This window comes from Amblyomma mixtum, chromosome 7 (assembly GCF_055824585.1).
Source record: "Amblyomma mixtum isolate Tamu chromosome 7, ASM5582458v1, whole genome shotgun sequence".
In the NCBI taxonomy this organism is placed as follows: Eukaryota; Metazoa; Arthropoda; class Arachnida; order Ixodida; family Ixodidae; genus Amblyomma; species Amblyomma mixtum.
In genome coordinates this window covers 14,544,136-14,568,017 of record NC_143018.1, presented here as the reverse complement: position 1 = coordinate 14,568,017, position 23,882 = coordinate 14,544,136, and the positions used below count along the sequence as shown (strand labels likewise).

The 23,882-nt window shown below is 49.3% G+C and overlaps 1 protein-coding gene and 1 non-coding gene across 2 annotated transcripts; both read right to left on the bottom strand.

Annotated features, from left to right (window-relative positions):
* Positions 1–9,703: 9,703 nt before the first annotated feature.
* On the bottom strand, positions 9,704–15,253 carry LOC149335080 (uncharacterized). Its single transcript, XM_089553739.1, has 3 exons — positions 14,430–15,253; positions 10,782–11,665; positions 9,704–10,107 (listed from the first exon to the last, which is right to left on the bottom strand). The coding sequence occupies exons 1-3, from the start codon at positions 14,718–14,720 to the stop codon at positions 9,819–9,821; spliced, it is 1,464 nt and encodes a 487-aa protein (XP_089409865.1). The 5' UTR covers positions 14,721–15,253; the 3' UTR covers positions 9,704–9,818.
* A 6,577-nt stretch (positions 15,254–21,830) lies between these two features.
* On the bottom strand, positions 21,831–21,902 carry TRNAP-UGG (transfer RNA proline (anticodon UGG)). The gene has a single exon. It is a non-coding gene; the product is annotated as a tRNA-Pro (tRNA).
* Between the last annotated feature and the right edge of the window lie 1,980 nt (positions 21,903–23,882).

The following is a 23,882-nucleotide window of genomic DNA, read 5'->3' as shown; positions in this document are numbered from 1 at the left end:
CTTCAGAGAATCAGACCGCGAAGGTCAAAGGGCACCTCGATTCATTTTCAACTGATCGCACTAGCGCGCGTCCTTGGCATCGATGAACGCATATAGATCGCGCTGAGGACTCGCCGTATGAAAGTACAATATTTCGCTCTGGCGGTTTCTTCAGGCCCATCGTCAGATCTCAATTGCTAAAGCCCACACCGCGGAGTAGCGGAGACGGTGTGATTATCCTGTCCACCATTTTTTTTATTACTGCGCACAGAATGCCCTGTTCATACACAGATAGTGGCAACAGCTCTGGTGGCTCAGTGCCTTTGGGGTTCGGCTGCATAGCACAAGGTCGCGGAATCGGATCCCGGCTGCGGCCGTCACATTTCGATCGAAGCGAGACGTAGAAACGCCCGCGTACTGTGCGATGTCCGCGCACGTTGAAGGACGCCAGGGGCCATATTCTATTAGATGTCCATTATAAGTTGTCCAATTCGCGCCCATTCGGTCCTCTGCCAGTGGTCACAGAGATATACGCACAACTTTCAAGTAGAATGCGACTCGTCCATTGGGTGGTTGGAGACCGGACATCACTGGCTGCTTATCGTAGCCAATATGGACACCTTATAGAATACTGCTCCAGGAAGTCACCCCTCCCTCACGGCGTTTGCCTGGTGCCCACTGTGAGAGAATTTACGCGCCTTTCTTCTCCTCATGACCACACCGCCCACCGCCAAAGAACACAGAGGAAAGACCCGAATGACATGGGCGGAAACGGCGCTATCTTATCGGCCACAATTAAAGGTCCGTATTCTCTATTCTCCGTGGACATGTCCAATTCGGTGCGCGAACGATTGGTTAGATCCTAAAATGCTGAGGTGACGGATGTGTGACGACACCTGATTTCTCTTTCCTGTTATGTGATTTCGGTTGAAATCGACTGGATATTGCATCTGCATTTGTGGCGCGAAAGAAATTGTGGAAGTTGTGTATAACTGGTTAGGGTTTATACTAAATCGCCCGAAAGCGTAAACAGGCTCATGTGCTTAGAGGCATTGTGAGATAAAGTCACCAGAAATTGAAAAACATAACAGGATTTAATTCACGACGTTTCGGCTGGAGGACCAGCCTTTTTCGAAACGGTGGTCTCGAAAAAGGCTGGTCCTCCAGCTTAAACGTCATGAATTAAATCCTCTTATGTTTTACAATATGTGGTGGCTTTATCTTATATTGATCAATCAGCGGGCAAGAGATCATTTTATATGTATATATTAGAATAAAAGGACACACCCATTTAAGCCTTGCTCATTTGGACATGTCCACTCAACGGAGATTTCCTGAATACGGGCCTACAGGTGAAACTATGATCTTTGCGCTGGTCAATGAGTGACCATTAACGCAGTACTGACGTAGCCACGTAGTTGAGTCCCTTGACAGGACCACGCGTCCATGAGGCTGGCGTCCTGCACCAGTTGCCTTCGCCGACACCAGTCCGTCCGTCTCCTTCGCGACCAGGGCCTTTAGAAGGGCAACAACAACCGGCCCAAACAGGCCCCAGCTTGAGATGAGCCGGTCGGCACAAGGCACGTGCCAGCACCACTCGTATATACAAGGAACTCGATTAAAGACGGCCCAATTACGCTTTCATGGCGGGGGGCCACAGCCGTGAAGCGTCGTGTTTGCTCGGCGGCCCGACCTATACGCATTTTCCGTGGTACATACGGCTTGCAATACAGAAGCGTTACACTTGGGACCAAGCAGCCAGTCTTTCGGGACAAGGCGACCGGTATTAATACTTGGGGGGGGCCGTAACACTAATTGCTCGCCTAATGGCCGCGCGCTGCCTTTGTCTCGCGCGCCGATCGCCGCCATGGGGCGCGGCGGCTCCCGTCGAACTAATGACGGCTATTTCCGAGGACGCCGCCTGACAATGGACCCAGTTTTTTTGACAATGGACGCCGTCAGGCTTGATTGCAGATAGGAGAAGGCCTGTTTTGCGCCAGCAATTTTTTGCTGTTTTTTTTTCTTCCCCTCATCATTGCGTACAACCTGGCTACGCTCAGAAGTCCTTCATATCTGACAGGGACGTCAAGGAGCAAAAAAGAGCTCGAATTCCTCCAGCTCGCGTAGGCCAGAAAGCAATAGCAAATGCATTGAATACGCTCGGAATGACCTCTGATCTCGCAAGATGCAAAGTAATTTCGCGTGTGCAGACTAGGCCGACAATTACAGCCGCTTACCCTCAGGATATGGCGAGTGTTCAGCATCGCCTGGTTCTGGAAGTGATTAACACAGTGAAGACGTCACGCATGACTGCCACTGCCACTCAACTGCCACTCATCAAACACAAATAGTCGCAGTAGCCTAGTAATTATTGCGCGGATTCGTGGCTGACGTCGCGTATATTCTGCATCAGGGTCTGGGTTAGAGCTTCCGGTTAGAATGCGTTTGCATAAATTGTCCACCGTCGGAGTGTGTGGCCCCAGAGCCGGTAGCTATTATATATTTTTTTTTTATCCAAAGTCTTTCAACACTAGTGAATTTTTACTCTTTTGGGGGATGTGGCATGCGAAGGGGACAATGACGACACCGACGACAACGCGAAACCTGACGGACTACGTGAATACAACTATGGCTGTGTAAGGTGCAAAATGAGAGTTTACGAAAGTCATTACTTAGTCTTCTCAAAGACCGGTTAGTCTCTGGGAAGGCTGTGCTTGATGTTCCTTTGTAATTAGTCATTTAACGATGTAGTGGTTGCTCTTTAAGGGACTAGCGGTTATGGTGACGCAGAAGTGTGGTGAGTCAAGCTTGTTGGTTCCGGATTATGTTGGTAACAGATATTGCGTTGTGCATCTGTCTTTTCATGATTCTTTTGAAGATTCATCATCCGCATATCACAAAAATTCTATCACTGGATACCATTTCTTGAAGCGAATTTACTTGCTCATATTGTGTGAAAGTAGCAATGGAAGAGTGACTGTAATAACACTGCTGAGAGTTTGTCGCCACCGCTTGGAAATGTTGTTCTGGACAGTTATGCTTTTCCGAAGCCGGCACGAAATGCGAGAAGCACCTACGTAGTCAGCCCTTATAAAAATGATCTATAGGCAGTCTATAGACTTCTTATTGACTCTATTGATTTCCTATAGATATTACTTTTTGTCTATTCATAGTTTATAGACTGTCTATAGACAAAAGTCTACTAAAAGTATATGGCCATAAACCTCTAGATTGTCTATAGACTGTCTATGGCTTTTGTATTGCCTACAGACTATTCTATGGGATTTGTCTAAAGACAGTCTATAGACTTTATAGACAGAAGTCTATAGACACTCTACAGACTGTCAAACGTTTTTTGTAAGGGAGGGATCGAAGTGGATTCTTTTGCATTCCTCCGAACATTCGCCGCTGTTATAAAGATGATGCATTTTCTACTCTTATTTTTCTTTTTCTTCTTCATCTGTGGTACTCGCGCTCAGTCCCAGGAAATGCGCGTCATATATAAAACAGATCAAACTGGTTGCCGCACGGGTAGAAACGCGCCGATGGACTGCACGCAGAGTCCGCTTGGCCAAACATTATTCGCCCCCTGTGAGAACACGCGCTCTGTCCCACGGGAAGTTCTTTCCTGGCGTTCGGTCGCCCGCGAGGAGGCGACGGCGCCGCCCCCTAGCGGTATGTTGTCCGCCTGCGTCATGGCCTGCGTCGATCCAGGCGCCGTCTCTCTCTCCGTCTGTCTTCTACGTTGGCTTCGTTCTTGCGATTTCGAAACCGAGCTGACCGCCGTCAGCGGCGACTGACTGCTCAAACAACCGCCAATTTCCGTCAGGCGCCGGTAAGCAATGGTTCTCGCGTTTGCTAGGAGTTTCTGAGGAATTGTTTGATCGTAAACGTTCCCAGACGAAGCAAGAAGAAGCAGACAGAGGCTGGTATTGAAGCACGACTTCGACACGCGTGCAAAGGCGTTGGTACTTGTGTTTCGGCGCGTTAAATGCCAGGTCTACTTTGCGCGTCATGCCTGAAACAACAACGTGTGAAGAGTACCCTCGAGAAAGGTTTTGTTTTTTCCAAATAAGCGAAAGCTTACTGCGCAGAGTGCAAAAAAAAAAAGTAAAAATGGAGGAAGGCACTTAAGCTCCACCGTGAGGGTATGATGCAAGCGTAGTGGGTTAATTGCCATATCTGCAGAATGCCATTGTCTGCTTTACCTTCATAGATACGTGGGAGTCCTCATACCCCTCCTGGCGCAGTGGTGCAGCGGTTAAGCGATGCGCCACTGCCCTGCGTTGGCAGGTGCTCCCAGCGGTGGGGCTTGTGAGACCCAGGATTCTTTTCCCGAGCGACCAGTGATTAATTTAACAGCTACCAGCCACGGTGGGCAGTTTGCTCACTATACTTTAGGTGGAGTGTGATGATGACGCCGCCAGGTCACGGGACCTAGGTGGCCCACCTTCCTTCTAGATTACTCTCCGGGGACCACATGCCAGAGTCAAGCTCGTGATTTTCCGCTCACAACGCCGACAACGCCGACGCCGGATATTCTGGACAACGAAGCCTTTAAGGCTGTCGCGTTAGAAGGAAACATCCAGGAGATAACTGTTGGAAAGAATTCTTTCAGGACCGGTTTCTTCAACCTTTAGTCCTAACGTGCTCTCCGTCGAGCAGCTGATCGCAGCGATCGGTAGGATGACCAGTGTGAGTCAACGAAGAGAGCAAAATGGAAGAGATTGACAGTGGAATTACCACATGTGCTCGATTACCGACGCCATATTTTGAAACCACGCTTCTCCCGATTCATTCTTCAGCTTCTTTGATAGCTCATTCAAAGAATACCAATTATAACCAAAAGGAACTAGTCTGCTTCTAATTGGTTCCAGCTGTGCTTTGGCCGTTCTAAATAACCTTTGTTGCATCTTGAAAGCGTAGCAGCTCGAAAAACCGGGGACAAAATAGACACACATACGACAGGACATATGCTAGACATTTGCAGCATATGTCCAGTCGTACGTGTGTCTATTTTGTCCCCGTTTTTTCGTGCTGCTACGTTTTCAAGATAGATCAATACCAACTGGCCCAAACTTCAGTGCTTTTGCATAGTAATCTTTGTTGACCCTCTGTCGACAGCACTACCATTGACAACAAAAATGGCGAATGACATTGCTTGCTATATGGTGGAGAGAGGGTAGGCGGAGGGTTTGTTGACAATCACAAAGTGAACGAGAGAGGGGAAAGCTTCAGGGTTCTTACCAAAGTTTCGACAAGAGTACTGGTCTTCGTCTGGTGGTGCAAAGCGTTCGTCATTGACAGGTCAACCGGTTAACCATCTTTAGCACCCATCATGCGTGGACAAGATCAACCTCCCCACCCTAACACCCTTCCCACTTCACGCCCTCCTCCCCCTCACCAGGTCTTCCTCCTCGAAGTGAAGGCACTATTTAAATCCCGCCACTGATAAACGCTTTGCCCAGCCGAAGACGTCCTCTTGTCGAAACGTTGGCAAGCACCCTATGGCTTCCCCTCTCCGTTGTTCACTTTGTGATTGCTTGCCATAGTTGTAACCTCTGACGTCGCAAAGGCAACCTATAGCGTTAGTCTGCTAGTGAAGAGTGGGCAAAATGATGAATCGGGAAACTAATCCAAGCGAAATAGAACCGCTGATCTCGGAGCGCGCTGGGCGGCGGTGACGGCTCCTTTTTCCGTCTGCGCGAACCCCGTCTTCGCGCCGTTTGCGTTTTTCCTTCTCCTTGTGCTGCCCGCTTAGACGCCGGCGCCTTGTGGAAGACGAGGACGCGCTAACCGGCGTCAACGTTGACTGACTGCTCGAAAAGAGCCAATTTCCGCCACGTGCTCGTTGGCGTTGCCGCGGCTTAGGGTGTAGGAATGGTGCGGCGGGAAATCTTCGATCAAGGGCGTGCCGGCAACGCTCGAGGCAAAGCGAAGGAGACTTCTTATCCATGCCATGTAGCAGTCGAGTTCTGCCAATTCCTGCCTCCTCAGACGGAAGAGTGGGGCGCGTATCGTTCTCTTTACAATTCAAGAAGTTACGCAAGAGAACAAAAAAATTAGGACGACGCTTAAGCTTCGCCTTAAGAGTAGACGCTATAGCGTCTTCTCGTCCCTTTCCTCTTTCTTATTTTTCTTATTTTTCTTATTTCTCTGCAATTACCGATCCACAATCAAAATTATCGATTACCAATCACTATTCACTATATAGTTAACACTGCACGACATACTACGCCAATACATAGTCATACACGTTCACACCATTTCTTTCAGTACAATGAAGCACCAAACGCCACCTTTTCATTCGACACAATTTCTGGCGCCCAATTTGCAAATTAGTTTTCGCTTTTTTTTAACTACTATAACATCAATACACGTTCCAAACACACGTTACCAAGCCATACACACCACACCGCGTTCACTAGGTGTCTTCCTAACATGCATGCAGAACGACTGGGTTCGAACCCCCATGCCGGCTATTTTCTTTTTCTGTAATCTGATTTCCAGAATTCCGGATTTTTTTACAAATGACGCCGGACGACAGGCGACGCCGAGTTTTCAGCAGAACGAGCTCCTTCAGCTATTCGGTAAAATTAGCTTTCACTCGATGATTACACCACACGTTCGGTCCTGGAATACTAGACCACAAGAGATGTTTGCTCTCTTGTCCGGCCAGAAACGGTGATCCCGCGGGCGCAGACCTTCACGCAGACGACACCGCACTGCGGCCGTCTCCTGCCTTGGCCGCAGTTTCTTGCTGTCGTTCTCAAATGAAAAAAAAAAATGGCCTGGCTTAGCTTATGGTTAAGCCTAGGATGCGAAGCATAGTTTTGCGGTCTGGCGAGCCGCCCTCTCCCTGGCCGACATCTCGCTGCTCAACTCACTCAACGAGTGCGTCGCCTTTTGCGTGACGTCAGTATCTCCTAGCGGTAGGAGCGGGAGTTAGGCCGCCGGCGGAGGCTGCGCGTCCGCAAGCGAGCGCACGAGGCCCCAGCTTTCACAGCTGTTGTGACGTCATATCACGTGGTGCGCCGATGAAGGTCAAGTGGTAGCTACGCGGCCGTGTGCGGCGCAGCAAGGAAGAGCTGGGTTGTGCGAGTAATATGCTTCGCATAAAAAAGGGCTGAGGCTTAACTTGGTTAAGCCTGGAGAATGCGAAGCATCATCGTGTCACGTGATTTGGAGGCGCACAACCACAGCGACGGCGCGAGGTGGGCCCCCGTTTCTCCACTGTCGTGACGTCATCGTGTCACGTGGTGTGACGTCATGTATCACGTGATTTGGAGGCGCACAACCACAGCGACGGCGCGAGGTGGGCCCCCGTTTCTCCACTTTTTTTTATTTATTTACAAATACTGCTATCCCAGTTGGGACATTGCAGGAGTGGTACATAGGATGGAAAACAGATAAAACAGTAGGATAGTGCATAAACATAAACAAACAAACAAACATGAACATTTTACATAAACAAAAGTGTGCTATTAATAAGAAAATACATGATTAGACAATTCTTGTGCAAAGCGGTCAACAGACATCTGACGTAATGTAATATCCAAATTATTCCATAGCTCCACTGTCGAAGGAAAAAATGAATATTTGAAAGAGTCCAAAAACGGCATAAACGGCACAATGTTAAGCGGGTTAGTACGGCGAGTGACACGTGCTGAAGAACTGGCGAAAGAAAAGAAAAGCGGGGCGTCAACATAAATGCATTTGTTGATGATCTTGTGAATAGTGATAAGGCGATCACATATGCGTCTGTGTTGAAGTGTGTCAAGTGATAAGGTGCGGGCATGAGCTGTGGGAGAGAACTGGCGGTCATAACGTTTATATATAAATCTTATTGCTTTATTCTGCACATTTTCTAGTTTAGTGATGTCTTTAGCGAAGTGCGGTGACCAGACTGCCGAGGCGTATTCAAGCACAGGCCTTACCAGAGATTTGTACGCCGTCAACATACAGTTTTTAGTCGAATCCTTTAAGGTGCGTTTTAAAAATCCCAGTTTCTTCAGTGCCTTGGAGCAAGTTAAATCGACGTGTTTTGACCAATTTAAGTTAGAACAAAAGGTTACTCCTAGGTACTTGAACTCGTTTACGTGCGTTAGTTGATGAGTGCTGTTAGTGTACGAAAAACGCAAAGGATTCTTCTTGTTAGTGAATGTCATCGACACAGTTTTACTGAAATTTATCTTCATCTGCCATGTGTTGCTCCAAGCACAGAATGAAGAAAACACATTATTTAAAATTAGCTGGTCGCATGCATTACTTATGTTTGAATACAGAACGCAGTCATCTGCATATAGACGAATTTTAACAGGTGTGTTAGCAGTTATCTGGACGACGTCATTAATGTAGATGAGAAATAGAAGTGGCCCTAGAACTGATCCCTGCGGGACGCCAGATGTTACAGAGACAGACGCTGATTGAGAGTGATTGAAGGTGACAAACTGGGATCTTAACCGTAAATAGTCCTTGATCAAGCCTAGTAGTGGAACGCCGTGAGTTCCTTTGAGAAAAGCACCAAGTTTAGTAATGAGTTTACTATGAGAAACCAAATCGAAAGCTTTGGAGTAGTCAATAAAAATGGCCTGGCTTGTCGTGACGTCATCGTGTCACGTGGTGTGACGTCATGTATCACGTGATTTGGAGGCGCATAACCACGGTGAAGGGCTGAAGTGGTAGCTAAAGTAGTATGCTTCGCATAAAAAAAATTGGCAGAGGCTCAGCTTAGTTAAGCCCGGAAATTGCGAAAGCAACTTCATCCGTTTCTTCAGGCCGCATCCGCCGTGTCTACCGATGAGCTGGAGCTCTGTTTATACCACTGGTATGCGTCACTCCGACCGCAGCGCTCCTAGCGGGAGAAGCGAGAGGCTCACATCCCGCCGGCCCGCCGTGTCTACCGCCGCTCTCCGCCGACGACACGAGTTGGGGCCCTTCTCTTCCACAGATGGTGTGACGTCACTCCTACCGCAGCGCCTTTAGTGGGAGAAGCGAGAGGCTCACCGCCCGTCGTGCCTACCGCCGCTGTACGCTGGTGGTGGTGAAAACTTTTATTTCGTGAAAGAGTTTGGGAGCCACAGAGTGGCCCTGCTATATGACGAGCCGAGCCGGGGCGCTTTTCTTCCACAGATGGTGTGACGTCACTCCTACCGCAGCGCCTCTAGTGGGAGAAGCGAGAGGCTCAGCGCCCGCCGTGTCTACCGCCACTCTACACTGACGAGCCGAGCTGGGGCCCTGGTTTTTCGCAGCTATAGTATGACGTCACGTCTAAGGTCACGCTAAAGGTCAAATGTGTCCACCGCCGCGCTACGTTGAAGGGCTCAAACTGTGAGCAATATTGCTTTCGCAATAAAAAAAAAGACAGGTTATATGTACTGTGGGTGATTGGCTGACTCGGGCGGCGTCGTCCTTGTGGTCAGAAATATATTACAATGAAGGAACTGAAAGCAAACAACTGACTTATTAAAGTAAACAACAAATTGCTTGGTAAAACTGATGAGAAATTGGATGGATGTGCTTGAAATAGGAAGGTGTCATTAGGGCTCAGTCATGGGACGTTCATTTGTGCACGCGTTGCCTTCAATTTCTGGCTTTTCAAATTTAGGATTACCTTCTTCAATTTCATCAACTCTGTACTTAATGAGACCAAGGAAATCAGGACTCCAGATCGAATAGTACACACTTTATTTCGTTAGCACTTTCAACGTCATGCGGGAAAAGAAAAATAAAAAGAACACTAAATAAACACAAAGACCGCCGTCACGAAGCCGAGGTGTACGTCTGCAATGCTTAGCCTTGTCAAGAAATGTGCAGAGAAACTTGGGAGAGCGGGAACTTCAGGAGCGAAGTGCGTTTACCGACGTTGATTTCGCCGTTCCATTGCCCCGTAGCGAAGTTCGGAGGTCGGTGGGCACGGTCACATGGAAGGTGAGCGTGTCGTCGCGGAGGAAGCCCGACCTCTGCAGGTCCGACAAGCGCGTCCAGAACCTGTGGTGGCACCCAGCGGGAAAGACGCCTTCCCGGTGGTCCCGCTCCATGGTCCTGTCCTGGCGGCGGTCTCCGTGCACCAGTGTCACTCCGAACTGTTTCGGTGCAGGAGCAGGACACTGTGTGGTGCTACACCACCTGCGTGAATGGTGTCAGCCAATGAGCATCACGCCGTGGTAAGAGAAGACCAGCGTTCGGCACGGTTCAATTCCTGTTTAATTCTTTTGTCCGTTTTCTATTGGTAGATGCGGCTTGTGGCATCAGTGTTGGTAGCCAGGAAACAATGCCCTTCGTTACCTTTAGTATTAAAGGCGGCTACCAATGCCGAAGAGACCCTAGTATTGACCAATGACAAAGAGGCTAATGACAAGTACTAGGAACAAAACCAAAGAATGAAACAGGAAAGAATGCTTACAGAAATCTGCAAAATCCTGTTTTTATCTTTTTGAAGCACGACAAGAGACATAGCTACTTGAAGGCTAGTGGGAGAGGTCATTGTCTTCAGTGGACAGAGTCGTGCTAATTGTGACTGTGAATACCTGATAAATCACTTCCCTTACTTCTGCCCTTCTGCGCTGGGAAGTTCCGTAATTCAATAAAAAGCCCCCAGGAAGGACCGCACTCTAAGAATTCGCCGCATTTTACGAATTCAAAGCAGCTTCATGGCTGATTCAATCAAGGATACCTGTTAAAAGCGAGACTAAATTAAGCGCTTGTGATCAGCGTTTCGACAACCAAGTGCTACATCAGCGCAGCTAAAAGCGCCAAACTATCGGCGTGCTCGAAAAGACAACTTCGGATACTGCACTCACTTGAAATACAAGTCCAGTTTGTCCTCCCACTTGGTCGTTCCCAGCACAACCATGAAGTAGGCGCTGCGAGAATGCCACACTTTGGCCGAACCGAACAGGCCCGGGTAGACAGCAGAGGAAGTCAGGAGCGACTCCGCGCCGCTAACGCGCAAGCGGTACACAACGCAATCCTTGTCTCCAAGCCACGAGGACAGGTAATAGACGCCAGCCAGAGCCTCGCAGCCCGGATCGTCAGCGGGCTGCCGACCCTGCAGAAGACGTGCCATGCCGTGGCGAATGTCGCGGAGGCAGCTCATCGAGTCGTCGGCTGCTAGCTCCAGCTTCTGAAGGATGTGCCTTTTTTCGGCGTGCCAAGACACCGACAACGTTGTGGCCTTGCCGTCACCCACAGTCGCATCGCCATTGCCGGCCGTCGCCGACTGGTTCAAGTCGCGTTGGTGAACCTTCACGTCTTCTGATATCCTTGTGGCAAGGTGCTCGGTAGTACGAGCTAGGTCGTTCTTCAACCTCCGCTCGGTCTCCCTGACTCCGCCGGCGACCTGCTCCAGACGCGCGGAGTGGATCCTTGTTTGCTCGCAAAGAGTATTCAGCTGGCTCTGAAGGGAGGGAAGCATTTGGTCCTGGTGCTTGACGAGTCTCATAAATTCTCGCAGGGCCGACGTGACGTCGACTACGGGCGGCCTGGACGGTAGTTCGCTGGCCATAGCGGGACCTGTGGGAGGGCATTCCGCTCTGTAGTGGTTCGGCATGTTGGAACGCGGTACCCAGTTGCCGCACCTCGGGCACAGGACCGCGTGAAACGCGCAGTCTTGCTCGTAATGCCGCAGCATGTCGCCCAGCTTTCCCACAAAACCGCAGCCCTGGACTTCGTTCCAGCAGTGGGCCTTGGAAGTGGACAAAAAACGCAAGAAAAAAATTAATGGTTGCAGCTAATTAAATTGTGCTTGCACTTCGATAGCATTATAAGCTATTGATGGCTTTACAAGAACTGAAGTCACTTCCGGTCTGGTGACATCACTTCTGGTCTGGTATCATCACTTCCCTTGACGTCACTTGCGTCCAGCCAATACGATTTATCCGTTTTGGTGACGTCAGTTCCCTAGATCCAGCCAATGGGAAGTATCCCATTCGGGGACTTCACTTGCTTCCAGCAAATGGGCGAATATTATGAGCCGCTTTTTTTTCCCCGATGAGGCTTCTAATGTTATAGTATTAAAATCAGGAGCTCAGCAATCATCGCCACCTGCCGGTGTAAGCGCGGGCAGTGATGCGCACAGCATTGGGCGCTTGGAGTTCAGTAATTACCTCAGCGTAAATAACATTAATGGATAGTTGGATGGCATAACTTTATTGAGAGTTTTTGTTAGAACAGAGGTTGCATGCACATAGCTGTAGTAGAGCTGCATGCAATGTTATCTCTCATAATGGTGCACTGATTGCATAGAATGAAATATAGCAAGCAAAAGGCTGATTACATTCACCCTGCGCGACCATGCAATCATGTTTTTACGCAATACTAAACGAAATTGAGTAGCACTGTCAGTTTCGACAACGGCGTGCAAGAAGAGGACATAGGCAAATGACCAAACAATACCAAGGGACTAATCATCATCATAATCATCAGCCTTACTACACCCACTGCAGGGCAAAGGCCTCTCCCATGTCTCTCCAATTAACCCTGTTCTTTGCCAGCTGCGACCACCGTATACCCGCAAATTTCTTAATCTCATCCGTCCACCTAACTTTCTGCCGCCCCCTGCTACGCTTGCCTTCTCTTGGAATCCACTCCGTTACCCTCAAGGACCAGCGGTTATCTTGCCTTCGCATTACATGCCCTGCCCAAGCCCATTTCTTCCTCTTGATTTCGACTAGGATGTCATTAACCCGCGTTTGTTCTCTCACCCACTCCACCCGCTTTCAGTCTCTTAACGTCACACCTATCATTTTTTTCCATAGCTCGCTCCGTTGCCATTAACTTAAGCTGAACCCTCTTCGTTAGCCTCCACGTTTCTGCCCCGTAGGTGAGTACCGGTGAGATACAGCTGTTGTATACTCTTCTCTTGAGGGATATTGGTAAACTGCTATTCATGATCTGAGCGAACCTGCCATATGCGCTCCACCCCATTCTTATTCTTCTAGTTATTTCCCTCTCATGATCCGGATCAGCGGTCACTACCTGCCCTAAGTAGGCATATATTTCCCTTAATACTTTCAGCACCTCGCAACCAATTGCGAACTCCTGTTCCCTTTCAAGGGACATTTTTTATTTTTTTCTTCATCTCATATTTTTACGTAATAGTGCGCTGTGTCATCCTTAATGGTGAAGCTTAGCCTATGCACAGAGCTCGTGCAGTGCATGGAAACGGCTGTATACGACTGTTGGCGACGTGCCGTAGTTTTCTCTTTTTTTATCAGCTCTTGGCTGGACTTCCCTAAAGTGGGCAATGAGTCCATTTACGAACGCATAAGTACAATCATGTGACAGCGTCGTAGAAGCACGTTAGCGCGGTTAGCTGTACAGAGCCCTCGCGCGCTTTGTAAAGAATTGTAAGGACGGGCTGCACAATCTTCCCTCAGCTGCACCTGTTACTCAACACTGAATAAGCCACAAATCCTCCATAAAGTTCAGACTAACACTTTCCCCACTCTACTAATACTCTGCGACTTCGAATGGCGTGATAAAGCTCGCTGTGGCGACGGTCCGGAGATCGAGATCAGGGCAAAATCAGAAGACGCAAAGTCCATTCCAATAAGGACCCCCTGGTCGTCGCCATTTGGCTCGCCGAACTGTTCTGTGTGCATCTAGAGCTAGCGCGGTGGAAGCGCCAGCGGACCCGGTTTTTAACAGCCCAGATAGGAGGCGTTTGTATATCTCCCTCGCTCCAGTGGAATGCTCTATAGACATATAACGGTGCCATTGCCTCCCCTTATTTCCCTAGCAGTCCCCATTCCTACTGGAGTGCTTGCCTTCATTCGGTCAAGGCAGATGATCAACGGACCTCAGCGGAGCAAGCGCTCGTTTTGGGTGTGGTTTAGTACTGGCCTGAAATGAAGTTATTAAGGCGAAAGCCTTTAATGGCTCATACTGTCGTCCGTTAACAAAACATGTCACATGCGTTTAACTCGGGAACTATAAAAAGTAGAAGGAAAACAAGTTTGCTTCAGATAGAGGGGAAAAAATGAACCTAGAAGCAAAGTTTGATGACGCAGATTAATTAGTTAATTAATTATGGGCAAAAATGACGAAATAGCGTGGACGTCGATATAGCCACGGGAACAGTGTGACGTCACATCCACCGGAAGTCATCACGGCGTAGTGAAACTTTTCACAGAATGGTCGGAAAAACGTCGGATTTGTGACAAAGTAGATGGAGAAATGAGTAATTAAGCGTAATTAACACTAAAGATCCCCGAGAGATGTACAATTTGGGTATTGATATATCCACGGGAACGGTGTGACGTCACATCCACCGGAAGTCGTCACGGCATAGCGTCCTCGGCTTTCGCCTCTCAACACTTTAGTTGCCAAAGTGTCCTCGCAATTTTTCCCTACTCCACCTTTGTTAACGTACCACCTTCTCGTCACACTCTCAAATCTACACTAACCCAACTACACCCAGTAGTTAAGCCGCTATACCAGGCACTTACCCCGAACGTTTCCGCAGTGCTTGTGGGCAGCTTATTCTTCAGGCAGTCTTGCAGACTGAAGGGGATGCCATCCAGGGCACACACGCCGCCGTCCTCCCGAACCAGGCAGCCCGAGTGGCACGAGTCGCACAGAACGTGGTGACACGGCAGCAACATGTTGATTTCGAGGAGGATACGGCACAGGCTGCACACGCGATGCAGCGGTACAGCTTCGGCGAACCGCGTCGGCCGCCACCCTGACCCAACGACCCGCACCATCGCCGTGTACGCGGTTTGTTCGAGACCTCGCATGGTGGCTTCCACTCGCGCCCTGCTTGCGCCGACAAAGTTGCGGCTGCCGAGTCAGCACTCTGGAGCTCAAGAACCTCTGTATACCGACCGAACTGTCCTCGCAGAGTTCTTCAGGGCAAGAAGCTGGCCGCGTCTGACATATGACGAGGAAGGAACGAACTACTAGCTGTTAGGATGACAGATCTGCTGGTGACACGCCCAGCATGCGAGAAACGACTTTGGCCTTAATACCCATCGGTATCAGATAAGAAATCTTCTGGCTGTACTGTCGATAATCTGGTAAAGATCGCTGCAAAGATGCTGCCAGCAGTGTTTTTCCTCTGAAGGAGAACTTCGGGGAGCTACACTAGTCTGGCCATTGAGGTCGACGAGTTTAGACTCGAGATACGCCTCGGAAATGATAATCAAGGTCGAAGCGCTGTAGATTGCCGCTCCCTCGTGGTCCTGTAGCCCTCAAAAAGCACTAGATGGATGTGTCAATCGTTTCTATTCCTAGCCAGCTTTTGTTTTCCGGCGACAGCTTTACATGGACGTCGAGTCGTGGTAAAAGACGACATAATGGAAGACTTCTTGGGGAAAAACACAGCGCACTCCTAAGACAAGGACGAAGGAAGACAAGACGATACAGCGCTGAAGTTGAAGTCAGCCCTGTGTCGTCTTGTCTTTCTTCGTCCTTGTCTTAGGAGTGCGCTGTGTTTTTCCCCAAGATGAACTGCCAACTAGCCCGCTCTTCCACCCTTGCAAGAACGGAAGACTCTCGCGTTCACACATGGCAATGGAGGCGTTACTCAGGATGGCCGCTAGGCATCAATGCTGACGATAATGGGTCTTCTGTTGTCATGTGATGCTGTCATGAGATACGAATGAGCAACGGCGGCTTTGGTGTCGGTCTTTCTTAGAGCGATGACCATAAGCAGCCCGCTGAGTGAGTGAGTGAAGAAACTTTATTTCCGCCAGAAGAAGACCCGTGCCCCTCCGGGTCCGCACGCAGGCGTCCGGGGAGGGGCAGCGTCGCAGCTGGAAGGCTAGCAACGATATAGTCACGAATTCAGCACTAAAGAGGAAACCAATACCTTTAATAGCATCACAGACATTCAGAAAAAGAACAAAAGGATCTATCCTCCTCCGGATAGATCGCTTAGCTCGGCTGAGGCCTATGACTGGAGAAGACTCCAAGCTAGAAACTTCGCATCCCCGCTCTGGAGGAGCTGGAAAGGAGGTGACACGAGGGAGGATGCGGAGGTGTGCGAGTTCTGCGGGCATACCGCTACACTCGAACACATACTATGGAGATAACCCAGTGCCCCAGGATATGGCAGAATCAATAATGCAGAGGGATGTATTTAGCACTGCGGATCCTGAGTGACAGCATGTTGGGAGGAGACCGGAAATAATTCCACTCATTCGGGCAGACCAAATGAACCGGCTAACCTTACAGATATCTGGTAGCGGTGGTGACAGCTGTTACTCAGGATGACAGCAGGCAAGAATAATTGAAATGGGGAAAGATCATAGAATGAAAGGGTTGCTGGCCGGCCGCCACCCGTAGCTGCCTTCCTCAGGCAACTGAACAGCAGCTGGCGGGCGAGAGGGGGTATAGAGGGATAGTTGAGATAAATAAGTGACGGCTGATAGAAAATAGAGAAAAATACGAGGAGACAAGAAACCAGAGGGTCAGGCAGTCAACCTATATACAACGGATTCAAGATAGATACGATGTCAATACAAGAAAGATTACAACAACGAATAGAAACAAAATACCCACATGCGTACAAAAACGGCGGCCGCGTATATACGAGGTCTGTTAGAAAAGTATCCGACCTTTGGCCGTTGAAAAAAAACTTGCATAACTGGAGCGTTGCAAACCTAGTCATCTTTAAAGTAGTCTACTTGGGACTCCACACACTTCTCCCAGCGGTGCTGCCATTGTGGGAAGTATTCCGAAAAGGCCCTTTTCGGAATGGAGTTTAGCTCAGCTGTCGTTGCAGCCATAATGTTCTTCCTTGTCTGAAATCGCGCTCCTTTCAATGGCCTTTTGATTTTGGGAACCAGCCAGAAATCGCAGGGGTCATATCAGGACAGTAAGGAGTCTGTTGAACTACAGGAATCTGGTTTTTCACCAAAAAATCTGATTCGAGTGCGAGGAATGTGCAGGAGCATTGGCGCGATGGGTGCGCCAATTTCCTGTTGACCTCAGCTCCGGGTTCTTGCGCCGCACAGCATCACGTAGGCAACAGAGGACATCCCTGTAGTACTCTTTGGTCATTGTTTGACCCTGTAGAGTGCGTACTCGTGGTCTGCCACACAGAGGGTGTCAAAGAAAGCAGTCAGCATCACTTTCACATTGCTGCGCAATTGCCGGGCCTTCTTAAGTCTTGGTGACGTGGAATGCTTCCACTCTGACGACTGGGATCTGGTTTCCGGGTCGTACCTGTACACCCAAGACTCGTGATGTTGATGAAGTCGGGGTCACTGTTTGCGGAATCCAGCATGTCCTGTGAGACTTCAACACGAAGCTGCTTTTGCTCCACCGTGAGCAGCTTCGGCACGAATTTCGCCGCAACTCTCTCCATGGCCAAATCTTCGGTGATAATGGAATGTGCGGAGAAATTGCTCATGTCCACCTCTTCCTCAATTTCTTGGATAGCCACGCGACAGTCCCGCATCACCATAGCGTTCAGTTCGGCAATGACCTGGTCATTTTGGCATGTTGATGGCCGATTGGAGCGTGGCTCGTTCTCCACCTATGTGCGGCCATCTTTAAAACAATTGTAACACTGCTTAAACTGTGTGCTGCTCATAGCATCTTCACCGAAAGCCGTCTGAATATTTCGAATGGTTTCCACTCGGCTGTCGCCAAGTTTATGGCACAATTTGTTGCAGTAGCGCTGCTCCTTTCACTCCGCCATTTTCCTTGCAATAAAAAACCGACGAGAGCACTGCACACTGCCTCACTCAAACGCTGCTTCCCAGCGACTGACGCTATCGGCAGGCGGGAAAAAATTCATGCATGTGCATGAAGGTTCAAGGTCGCCTGATGCAAGCGCGCTTGTCTCATATCCATCAGGTGTTCGCAAAAGAAAATAAAGTCGGATACTTTTCTAACAGACCTCGTACACTCTATCACAATTGAGCGCGACTTGAGCAAAGGAGGGGCTGAAGCCATTGTCAGCTCATCAATGTATCGACAAGAGACTTGCTTTCGTAAGAACTCAGCGGAAGGCAAGTACTATGTCTTTCTTCCGGAAGCCACGTACTTCGGTCAAGTTTATTGTGCTGTCAAGAATTCCGTCTTGCTTTGCATCTACCGTCTATCGCAGTCCTGCGCGGCAGCTCAATTTCCGCTCATTTTCATCGAATCGGCCCCCTTATATATTGTCGTCGCTATGTACTCCTTCGTCTTCGTGCTGTGCGTGCAGTGCGCATGCGCCAATGCTGTCGCCCTTCCTCCCGTAGTGAAAGCTCGCCGGCTCGACAGTCCGTCGATAGCGTGCACGTGCCTGTAGCGCTGCGTCGCGCGACGACCGCAGGGTCCGCCCGCACGCAAGCGAGGTCACGCGACAGTGCGCCGTTGCGACTCGGCGGCGGCCGTGTCACGAGGCCCGGTCGGCTCTTGTTGGTAAACAGCTAGCTGCTCGGTCCACGCCAGAGTCCGGTCGCATGGCAACTCGCCGCCGCCGGTGGCTCGCCGTGTCGGCAGAGAGGAGACTGTGTAGCAACAGCCCCGGTGGTTGTCACTCCGTGTACTCCATCCCCTCCGCCCCCCCCCCCCCCCCCCCCCCCCCCCCCCAACCTGGCCCCATTCAGCACACTGAAGAGCAAAGTGCGCCTAAAAGACGCTGGTCAAGTGCGACGCGTCGTGGGCTGTAATTTTTTTTTTCTAGCGCAAATGGATGGAAAACTTTATTGAGCAAGTGAGTTTGGACCGTACAAGGTCTCAGGGCCACCGCACAGCCCTCACATTACGCGCATGTGTCCAGGCCACGTAGGGCCATGGCACTGGCACCCCGGTTCACACAGCGAAGTTGCGCGTCCGGGTCCTGCGACGCAAGGAGGGCCTCCCATTCCTCCCATGTACCGATGGCGGGCTGTCCCTGCGGGGGAGGATCGGCAGGGCAGCCGAAGAGGATGTGGTCTAGGGTGGCGTGCGGTTCTCCGCAGAGAGTGCACTCGGGGGAGACAACGTCATAGGCGCGACGAGCTACATTGCGGAAAAGTGAAGTGTTCTTCTTTCTTTCTTTCTTTCTTTCTTTCTTTCTTTCTTTCTCTCTCTCTTTCTTTCTTTCTTTCTTTCTTTCTTTCTTTCTTTCTTTCTTTCTTTCTTTATTTATTTCTTTATTTCTTTATTTCTTTATTTCTTTATTTCTTTATTTCTTCATTTCTTTCTTTCTTTCTTCCTTCCTTCCTTTCTTTCTTTCTTTCTTTCTTTCTTACTTTCCTTCCTTTCTTTATTTCTTTCTTTCCTTCCTTCTTTCTTTCCTCCTTTCCTTCTTTCTTTCTTTCTTTCGGCCGCGGCGGTTGAATTCCTTTGGAGGAGAAATTCTAGAGGCGCGTGTACTGTGCGATGTCAGTGCACGTTAAAGAACCCCAGGTGGTCGAAATTTCCGGAGCCCTCCACTACGGCGTCTCTCATAGCCTTAGTCGCTTTGGGACGTTAAACCCCATAAACCAAACCTTTCTTCCTTTCTTTCTTTCTTTCTTTCGTTCTTTCTTTCTTTCTTTCTTTCTTTCTTTCTTTCTTTCTTTCTTTCTTTCTTTCTTTCTTCCTTTCTCTCTTTCTTCCTTTCTTTCCTTCTTTCTTCCTTTCTTTCTTTCTTTCTTAACTTCACTGATTCTTTCTTTTTTTCCTGCGATGTCAGTGCACGTTAAAGAACCCCAGGTGGTCGAAATTTCCGGAGCCCTCCACTACGGCGTCTCTCATAGCCTTAGTTGCTTTGGGACGTTAAACCCAACAAACAAACAAACAAGCAAACAAACAAATTCTCTTTCTGTCATTCTCTTTCCTTGATCATTTCTCTTACAATGAAACAGGACCAGTGCAGGACCGCAGCGGCGCAGTCAAAAAGGAAAACACATTCACGCAACGAAAGATCACCCTGTCTTTCAGCGAGTGGTCCTAGACGTTGGCGTGGCCACGAGCTCTTCAGCTGGTTTGCATAGGATTATCTCCCGCGACATGAAACAGCCGCGCAAGAGTGATATCTGAATCCGAGTGGTTTTCCTTCTATACTCTAAAATTTTATTAGGTGCGTGTAGTACTGAAGGTGTACTGCAAATCCCCGTTTCTATACAACGTAGATAATTGGTAGCAGCACCGATTAGTTCTTCTTGCGTTAGCCTTTTTCCTTTTTTTTTTTCTCACTGGTGGTTTACACGGCGCACAGCGTTTATGAACTGTAGTGAGAACCTGTTTAATTACCACCTGATTAATGGGAGTCAATGCATGAAGCTGCCTGGAAACATAAATGCCTTCAGTGCTTTTGAATGCCACAGGCGCAACATAGGAAACTTGGTAGAGCAGGCAGGAAGGTCCCAAGGAAAGCGAAAATTGGTTTCAGAGCAAATGACAGCCATGCGTTGAACGTGGAATTTGCTGTGATGAACTGCGTGCACAGAGGCGAGAATATAAAGGCAAAGCAAACGCACATTTCCGTATGCGCACATTAGCAATTGGTTACCTGTGATGGAAAGGCGCAGTTTGTGGCTGTCTTCACTTACTTGGCGCACAATATTTAGGGGTTTTTGAGGAAAGGAAATGGTACAGTAACTCTCACTCCTTGGTGGACACCTCAACCGCCTGTGAGGGGAGGAAGGTTGTAGAGAAAGAAGAAAGAGAGAAAAGGCTGCCGTAGTGGAAAAATGAAAATTAGTTTTTGAGGAAAGGAAATGCCGCAGTAACTGTCTCACATATCTCGGTAGGCACCCGAACCGCGCCATAAGGGAATGGATAAAGGAGGGAGTGAAAGAAGATAGAGAGAAGGAGGTGCCGTAGTGAAGGGCTCCGGAATAATTTCGACCACCTGGGGATCTTTAACGTGCACTGACGTCGCACAGCACACGGGCGCCACTTGCGTTTCGCCTCCATCGAAACGCGGCCGCCGCGGTCGGGTTCGAACCCGGGTACCCCGGCTCGGTATTTTTTTTAAATATTTAAAGCGCACTGACATCACACAGCACACGGGCGCCTTTTGAGTTTCGCCTCCATCGAAACGCGCTGTTGCTCCGGTCCGGTTCGAACCTGGGTATCCAGCTCGGTAGCCGAGAGCTCTAACCCCTGAGTCAACTCAGCCGCGTCATGAGGAAAGGAGGCTGAAGAGAACGAGGAAGGGATTTAGAGAGGCCGTAGTGGAGGGTTCCGATTTAATTTGTCCACCATGGGTTCATTGAAGTGCGTTGACATCGCAGAGCATACGGACGCCCGAAGATATATGGCGCTGCTCTTGCTGTCTCGTTTTTATTCCTTTTTTGTTTGCTTGGCCTGATCATGTCCCTTTCCGTCTAACCCAGTACACTAAACGCAAAAGGAGCCATGTGCTGTACGATGCCAGTGCACGTTGAAGGTTTCCTGTATAGAAGATACCAAGGTGGTCGAAATTATACCGGAGCCCTCCCCCGAAGCCCTCCCCCGAAGCCCTCCCCCGAAACCCTCCCCCGAAGCCCTCCCCGTGAGACAGTTACTGCGCCATTTGCTTTTCTAGAAATAAAAAAATAACTATTTTCTCTAGATGGGTGGCCCTTCCACTGAGATCACTAGATACCAAGCAATGTTGTACATGATCGATCTTGTTGGTTTTCCGCAAAAGCACACAAAAATCAACAACCAACAGAATTTACGGTTTGGTTTGGTTTCTGGGCTTTAACGTCCCAGAGCGACTAAGGCTATGAGAGACGCCGTAGTGGAGGGCTTGATTCGGCCTGCTGGCACCACCGCCGCTTACACATACTGCGAGGAGCGCCTGCGAAGCAAGAGATAATTTCGCACACTAGCAATATTCCGTGTACGAGTAGTTATGGCTTCCTTTCTGGTACGAGAACGAACCTAATAGCTCTGCAGTTGTACGTCGCTTATCCCAGTGACGGCAGGAAAAAAAAAAAGTAAAAAAAAAATTCGGGCCCGTCCGGGATTTGAACCCGGGACCTCTCGCACCCAAAGCGAGAATCATACCCCTAGACCAACGGGCCGCGCATGCTTCGATGGTTTTAAGACTTCATGTCTTCTCCGCTGCGACTCCAGACGAGTCGCTTTTTTTCTGTTTTGTGGATTTTTGAATCTCGAGGTGGCTGTAGTTGCGCGCCGCGTTTTAAAGTGGCGTCCTTGTGGACGGCTGGACTCCGCGCATCGGTCGCGGCTAGCGGCGGCGAGTCGTGATGCGCTTCGCTCGCAAAGAGAAGCCGGTTTTCTGTAAGCTGCGTTGAGGCGTATTCGCCGTCTCTACCTGCATCAGCGAACAGTAGGGCTCTTTGGAAACCACGTCCTTGACTACGGTGTTGTATTTTAGCCCTAGTTCTGTTCTTGGCAGAGATTCATATGCCTGTGGTGGCGACAACGTGCGGCAGGTGTGAAATTAGAACCTTTGTTACCGTCTTTCTAACGTATTTCAACGCGGGCGATAGAAAGGGAATTGGTTCAATGTTGGAATTTCGATTGATGACAACATGCAACAGACTCTCATATGCTGTGTGTGACGTCAGTGCGCTTTTAGGAGACCCGGGTTATCGCAAAAAATCCGGGGGCCCTCTGCTACGGTAGCTGCACGCCCCGTCGGCATCTTCGGGATGTTAACGCTTTATCAGGCACAAGCTGTCCCGCAAGGCATGTCTCGCATACATACAAAGATTGAAATCCCACTCAGAATAACTCTAGAGTTTGAATATGACATATCATTCAAGCAGTTTCGACCACTGGGCTTGCAGAAAAATGGAGCACTCATTTGTACCGATGACTTCGTAACAGTACCTGAAATGTGATACATACCTCCAGCTTACTCTTATCGCGGTGAAAGAAAACTAGAATTGGAATTGAAAATTGCTTAAAGTATTATGAAGCATTTTACTGATAGAAAAGGTTCAAAAGCAACACTTTTTATAATTTTATTTTTCCCGCCAGCAGTAGGCTGCATCAAACTGTACACCCGCGATTGTAAAAAATACACACAACACCAAGGAGGCCTATTAGCGAAATATAAAGCATGCTGAATGGTTTCTCCGAGAGTTCGCTAGTGTTAAGCACGCTAAAATATGGTGCGTAGGTGAATCGTTGTCCGTTGGCCTGCACTTTAATCAAGCCGAGCAACATATATCCCGTTGTCCTACTGCGGATCAATTCTGCGTACCACCCATTCAATTATTGATGCCGCTGATATACACAGGATTTCAAAAGGATGACGCCTTTAGACACGTTCTGTGACCTAGTTTTCTGCTGACTTCACTGCTTTTTGCGGTAGTTAAAACAGCTGAAGTATTCAGCACGAATGGTCAGCGGACGTCACAAACGTGATTCATATGTGCACAGAAACGTCTCTGTGTGCACTCCCAGCGAGAACGCGGGGTGAAATCACAAAAGATAGCAGCAGTAAGAGGATACGGCATCGCTTGCTGATCTTATCTCCGCCCTCCGCAACCTCCACAAGCTGTGTAGATTCATCGAACGTTCCGCTTCCAAAGTGCTTTGTTCTTCACTTCCAGCCCATATGAGGCGGCAAGTGGTTATCGAGGGGTGATCGACTGACGCGTCATGCGTCTTTATTTCCCATTCTCTTCCTAAGAGTTGACTGCCACTGCTGATTTCTTTCCAATCCAGCAACCCTCTTGGCAAATGCCGTTGCTGGCTTTCGTCGTCTGGAGCCCAATCGCCCTTGGAAAGACAGCCCCACGCTGCGGGCACGTGGTCATGCCCGTACGAGCGCAATGGAAAACTACCGTCGCGTGCGACCTGCGTTTTGAAGACTTGTGTGTCTCGTGCCAGAAGTATCTCGCGTCTTCACCTGGGCATCTTTGTTTCACGTCACCTAATGTCTTGTTTTAATGGCGCCGACTCGTGAGCGGAATCGTGGGAGTGCGGGATAAGAGCGCCTCTATAGCGAGGCGATAAGATCGCGCTTGGCTCAGGCGACGACCGCTCTTAAGATGCGGTTCAGGCGGAGCTGCTCTCGCTCCTGGCAG